Source organism: Danio aesculapii, chromosome 12, assembly GCF_903798145.1.
Source record: "Danio aesculapii chromosome 12, fDanAes4.1, whole genome shotgun sequence".
NCBI classification, from domain to species: domain Eukaryota; kingdom Metazoa; phylum Chordata; class Actinopteri; order Cypriniformes; family Danionidae; genus Danio; species Danio aesculapii.
This window is the reverse complement of record NC_079446.1, coordinates 36,530,609-36,536,965: the sequence shown is the minus strand read 5'-3', so window position 1 is coordinate 36,536,965 and position 6,357 is coordinate 36,530,609. Positions and strand designations below refer to the sequence as shown.

Sequence of the window (6,357 nt, the reverse complement as noted above, 5' to 3'; positions counted from 1 at the left end):
GTTACTGGATCAACACCATACAGTATAATGAAAACAAGCTTTATATAGGCTTTCTGCAGCAACAACTATAATAATGTGTTTTAATATTGAGAAAACTGAATGTCATGAAATGTATGAGCAACAATAAAGCATTTGTTAAACAATATCCTTTGTCTCTTATTTTAAAAACAGTACAGTATATGTTATATTAAAATCATTTGCCCTAAGAATAGGATTTCTCTTTGTTTATGAAGAACGTAGACAAAGAAAGCAAAAACATGTGAGAATGTCCAGCTAAACCGTGTTTTAGTTCAACTGCCCTGGACATTTCCATGGCCCTTTCATTGTAACTTTGACTAATTGGATGAGCAGGCACATTCCCTAGTATTGACTGTCCCTGAGCAGGTGCTCCTTTCTGTTTTGTTTTTCCCTGCTGTACTGTATTTCACGTTTGGATTAACTACAACAGGTGACACATCATGAACAAGCATAATAAAACTCCATTCAGCCTGAAAATAATCACACACACACACAGTAATTATCATCTCAGCATCTCGTGTCCTCAAAACTGCTCCACCAGAGCAAACTACTTTTAAAATTCAGTTGGTTTTACAGGCCCCGTTTCATCTTCTGTTCTGGTTCTTATGCCTCTGCTGGTAACAAAAGACTATACTGTACAAACTTTGTGTCCTTGAGAAGTTTAGCTAAAGCAATGAGACTAACTATAACAGGGGTGATCAAACTCGGCCCGGTGTCCTGAATAGTTTAGCTCCAACTTCCTTTAACACACCGGTGTGGAGGTTTCTAGTATACCAAGAAAGAGCTTGATTAGATGGTTCAGGTGCATTTAATTCAGGTTGGAACTAAAACATGTAGGACACCGGCCCTCCAGGACAGAGTTTGGAGACCCTTGAACTATAACATTTATTATGAAAATTAGGCAGTGACATAAGGTCCTCTTAAAAAGTTTTAAAAGTCTAAAAGGTTTTTGGCTATGAACAATCATCATTATGCCCTTGAGCAAGGCCCTTAATGCTGGGTTTTCTGTAATGAGTAGACTGTAAGACACTTTGGATAGAGTGCCTTAGAACAGGTTTTACTAATCTTTAATGAAATTAATATATAAACGACACAAGGATCAGTCATGACCTGTTAATTATTTATCAGGGTTTTACCCCGGTCAAATTTCCAAGGGTTTAGATGGAAGACAGATGAAGGTCTCATGAAGGTCAGCCCCTTTCATCCAAACAGCATGGTGTGACTGTAAGGAGGCTACTGGCAAATCTATTCTGGGTGAGTTGTTTTGCAGAGGCAAGGGATGAAAGTGCTGATGGGACTCCTGGTTCCCTGGTGCCAGCTTGTTCTGAAAACCCCTCGGCCACCACACCAGAACAATCCAGGATTGGGAGGGGTTTTGTCAAAGTGCTTTGTCCCAACAACAGGGGAGTCTAGTGTACAAAGGATGGCCCCTGTATTAGGCACAGTATAAATGGGTAATCGCCACAGCGCAGCACACAGTTTTTACTGTAGATCATGGCAATACGGAGCCTATTTTTTCGCATATTTTGCTATTGCTTCTGGGTCTGGCACTGGACAGAGCCTCCACCCATGCATTCAACCCAGTCGCCTTCAACAGCACAAAATCCTCCACCTCGGTGAGAAATTAAATGAAAACCGACCACTGACCTCTTTTCAAGTGCATTTCAACTTAAGAAAAAAATGACTTATACTTATTTCTATGTCTTTCTCAAAGATCCAAATATGGATTTCCTTTCCTTCTTTCCTCTCCTGGTACAACACCTTTCATTTGCTCCTCATAATCCTGTCTACCTGGTGTTTGCTTGTCATTGTGGCACTTTAACTGACATTGACTCAAGCGTTGTTCTGTCCTTAGACTGGCCGAAGGACTGTGGCCTGGCTCATTTTCAAACCAAACACAGTGGAGCGTATGTGTCAGGCAACGAAGCAAGACCTCACTCCTGGCCGTGGCAGGTCTCCGCTGCAGGTAAATTGCGCTTGAAATGACACAGAATTACTCAATGTCTACCAAAAGAGGAAGTCTCTGACGCTTGTTTCTATTCTGTAGGTTCGTCCCCAGAGGCAGTAAACATTATGTTCATGTGTGTGGAGGGACTCTGATCCATAAGAATTGGGTTCTGACTGCTGCTCACTGCTTCCAGAAGTTAGACAATCATTAATTATATGATGAAAGTTGATGAATCCTTGTTTCCTAGTGTTTTTCCCCCTTCAATGTCATAACCAGTGCGTGTCACTCTCTTTGTGTCCAGGGGAAAGGCAGAGGATGCTAGTAGCTGGCGTATCGTTTTTGGGTAAGCATCAGTGAAAGATCAGAGACCGCAGAACGATTCTTTCCAGTGAAGAGGATCTACAGGCATGAGCACTTCCGCTATCCCGCCCACAGTGAAATGGACTATGATATTGCATTGGTTAAAGCTGCCACGGACATCCAGCCAAGTAACTTTATTCGCTATGCCTGCCTGCCGCGCAAGCAGATCAACCTTAATCCAGGGCACTACTGCATGGGGGGACGGGCTGGGGGGATACACGAGGTACAAACAAACTTAAACCTTTGACCTTAGTTGCATAGTCTCATATATAAAAGATGAATGCTTCAAAAACTAAGAGAGAACACTGATTGGTTTAGATATTGAATCAAAGATAAGGTGTAAGTGTATGGTAAACACCCAACCCATCTACTATGAAACTGGTTTATTTTAAGCCCTGGAGGCAAAAACAATTAACAATTTAATTTTATTGAGTTTACCAAGGGAGAGTGTCCACTTATTTAGAACATGGCTTTACGATCTCTTCTTTTTGTCAACTTTTAGGTGGAAAAGAAAATGTGTCACTAGCTTGAAGCACTGAACCAAGCTCGGCTCCCAATCATTGACTATAAGCCTGCCGGCAGAAGAAGTTCTGGGGTGGACCGTGTGAGAGACTCCATGATTTGTGCTGGGTTCAGAGACACAGAAGGGACCCCAGCTGCATGCCAGGTGAGAAGATAACTTTAATGGTGAAATTCATGAAGATGCCCTATATTCAATTGCCCTCACACCCTTGTCTGTGGGTCTTTCTCCACAGGGTGACTCAGGTGGCCCTCTGCTATGCCAGGTTGGGCGTGGACCGTGGGAGGTTCGTGGCATTGTGAGCTTTGGTCCCATTGGATGCACAGTGGAAAACCAGCCCAGTGTCTTCACTCGCCACCGCAGCCTACATCCATGGATCGAGGCCACACGCATCAGGGATTTCTTCTTGCACTAAATTCCCACCTGCAAAAAATCCCTGCCCACGACAAGTTGTGACAGCAACAGATTTAGTGCCATGTCCCTGTCTGGGTCAGGCCCATGGACCTGCTTATTCATTTGTGGGTCCATGAACTGGTAGCTGGTGTACAGCATCACAATCCCAAGTCACCAAGTTAGGGTTAGTTTGCACCAGTTGTGGGACTTTTCTCCGCTATGTATGTGAGATTCTTCTGGGCTTCGCTGTAGTACATAAACTGCTTTCAGCTATATCACAATGATCTGCACTTTGTGTTCGGCAAGCCAAGCAACATTTTTTGTAAAACAAGTCCTGGCTATTCTGCATTACACTCATCAAGTCAGCTGGCTTTGTTTTTTTCTTCTGTATGGTTTGGCATGTGCATTTGCCCTCTTGTGGGCAGTCCAGCGTTCAGTTGCTAAGGTGCTTTGACAGTCAGCGTCAAGTAGCAATAGAAAATATCACCTGAAGAGGGAGGCAGTCTCCTGCTTTTCATTGAACAACACAGCTAGATGGAAATTTATACTGTACACTATAAAGTGCTACAAGCAATCTATCCAGATAATTTCTATAAATCCCTCCTATTTTATATTTTTAAATATTATTCTAATACCAAAAATTAAATATAGAATGATTTAATATATTAATATATTGCTTATAATTATTTAATCTTTAGGCAAGAGTTTGGGTTAGTACATTACTGCTAAGAGAAATGTTTTCATTTATAAAAAAAATATTAATTTGAAAAATGCTTTTTTTTTTTTTTACTGACAGCGAGTGCCTATTTTAACAGAGTCACAATGAAGGACATTCATTATGAAAAATATTTCAATATTTCTCTGTACACTGCATATTGACTGTTGAAATTGAGGCTGACCTGCTTACAAATAAACCATTTGTAAAACATTATTTCATTACAACCATTTGTCATACATTATAAAAACTTACAAAGATCTTAATTTGAAGGTTGATTTAGTTATTGAATGTCATTTAATTAATATTATTTTTCTTATTTATTTAAAAAGTTACATGATTCTAGGATAGTGTAGTACTGAATCATGTAACTACCAGTAAGTTGTCTTGATGCCACAAAAGCACAGATAGAGTATTAAACAGCAGGAACTTGCATTTTATTACAGACCATTCCAAAGAGGAAGAGCCCAGTTTAATCAGCACTGACAAAATGCATAAATCCACAATGACAACAGATAAAACCTCAAAATCAAAGCATAGAGTTCCTTAACATCAGCAACTTAACATCAACAAAAACATACATCAACGAACACGATGTTACCAGCTAACTCATTGCAACATAGTCCACATACTTGGAGGCAGTTTGGTATTTCCATTTAAATATTATACTTAACCTAACTTTGAAGAATCTGTGCACTCGTGGTGGTCCATTTGTATCTTGTCGAAATGGATGAATACAAAAGGGGGCAAAAAATACTAAGAATTGGCTCAGAGTCAAAATAAGTCCATGGTTTGAGCTCTCAGTCATCCTCAGTAATGTGAAGGAGATTTCCCCTTTAGGTGATCCCAGTTGTTGTACAGAGCATACAACCCTGACATGGCTAAACCAATGAGACCTCCTCTGGCAACTCCTTTGAATCCACCTGAATGGAGATTGTCATTAAAAAAAGATTCTCAACAACATAAAATCTTTTATAGCCACCATAATTAGCATTTAGATCAATGTGACTTTTGCTCACCAGTGGATTTAAATACCATCCCGGTTAATGTTCCAGCTGCCACTGTGTTGAGGTCATCCTCTGCACCCCTGGCCTTCTCAATGGCCACACCAAAGACGCTATACAAAAGAGCTGCTCAAATAAAAGAAAAATTTTATTAAACATGTCTCTCTTCAACAAACGATCCAACAGATTGTGACATTTTATTTCATAAGATTCTTTAAAAGCATCTCACCTACTGATCCTAGTGTGTTGGCCCACGATGCCCCTTGTCGTGTGACCATGTTCAAAATCCTGGCAGAACATTACAAATTCAATATGAGTAAAATTATAAAGTTTGTAAAAGTCAAACCACTTCAGTGCAAGTTGAATAAATGTTACTTATACATTCATAAACAAAAATAAATATAAAGGTGTTTCAGGGTATTGTGGGGTTACACAGATTAGTCGACTTGTTGAATTTAATGCTCCGTCATTGCGCTTTTTGACTGACGTCGACTAGTCAGGATGCACAGAACACGTGGTTTTTGATCTGAACTAATGGCCCTTTTCCACTGAGTGGTACGGTACGGTACACTTTTATGGCCGTTTTCACTGTAAAAAGGCGTACAGAATCGAACCAAACCTCTTTTTCGGCACCCTTTCGAAAGGCTACCAAACGGTGGAGCTACACACACAGCTGAACGCTGATTGATTACAGAGATATGTCACAAGCTCGTGGAGCTAGCCAGAATGAAAACAAAGGAACCGCCATGTTTTAAATACATGGGTTTTAAATACATGGGTTTTAAATACAAAGGTTTGCACAGATTGTGGGCTATATTGAGTGTTGGTTTTGAACCCAAATAAGAACTAAATGTATGCTATGTGTAGATTTTCTGTAATTGATAACATATTGGAGACTGTATGGGTCTGTATGTGTTCATATATACTGCATTTATTTTATATAAATCGCAAACGTTACAGTAGGCTTTTTCGCACTGTCATTGATCTGCAGTTATAATCAGATTATGTTCATAGAAAAGTTAGTAATAAACATTTATACACAAGTATTTGTGTATAAAGCAAGAAGTGCTTCTCATGATATGCGAGCGACCCGTACAGCTTTTCTGTAGATATTTATTAGAGCGAGAATGACATTGACTAAAACATTGTTGTACACCACGCCCACCAAAAGGGTACCCTTGGTAGTGGAAACGCAAGCCTGATAAAGGTGACCTGTACTGTACCAGTCAGTGCAAATGGGCCATAAATTACAGTTTTACACACGAAAGTGGTTCACTGAATGAAATTGCCCCCAGATCACTGACATTTATTTAAATGTTATTTTTCTTATGATAGCGTCAATGATTCACATGCACTTTGAGTGTATTTTAAATCATCAAACAGGTGACAGCCAGTTAGA

General features: G+C 39.9%; 2 protein-coding genes across 2 annotated transcripts in view; one reads left to right on the top strand and one right to left on the bottom strand.

Moving 5' to 3' along the window:
- Window positions 1–1,512: 1,512 nt before the first annotated feature.
- zgc:112285 (uncharacterized protein LOC561476 homolog) lies at window positions 1,513–3,781 on the top strand. The gene is given in 11 exon segments (XM_056470131.1): window positions 1,513–1,539; window positions 1,542–1,599; window positions 1,602–1,634; window positions 1,874–1,984; window positions 2,068–2,161; window positions 2,268–2,308; window positions 2,311–2,522; window positions 2,525–2,549; window positions 2,829–2,854; window positions 2,856–2,993; window positions 3,082–3,781. Coding segments are annotated over 11 exon segments (945 nt in total). The 3' UTR covers window positions 3,262–3,781.
- A 588-nt stretch (window positions 3,782–4,369) lies between these two features.
- The window catches only part of timm23a (translocase of inner mitochondrial membrane 23 homolog a (yeast)), a 6,337-nt gene continuing 4,349 nt past the window's right edge, over window positions 4,370–6,357 (bottom strand). The window contains 3 exon segments of the mRNA XM_056470086.1: window positions 4,370–4,877; window positions 4,974–5,084; window positions 5,188–5,246. Coding sequence (XP_056326061.1) covers window positions 4,765–4,877; window positions 4,974–5,084; window positions 5,188–5,246 — 283 coding nt within the window. The 3' untranslated portion in view covers window positions 4,370–4,764.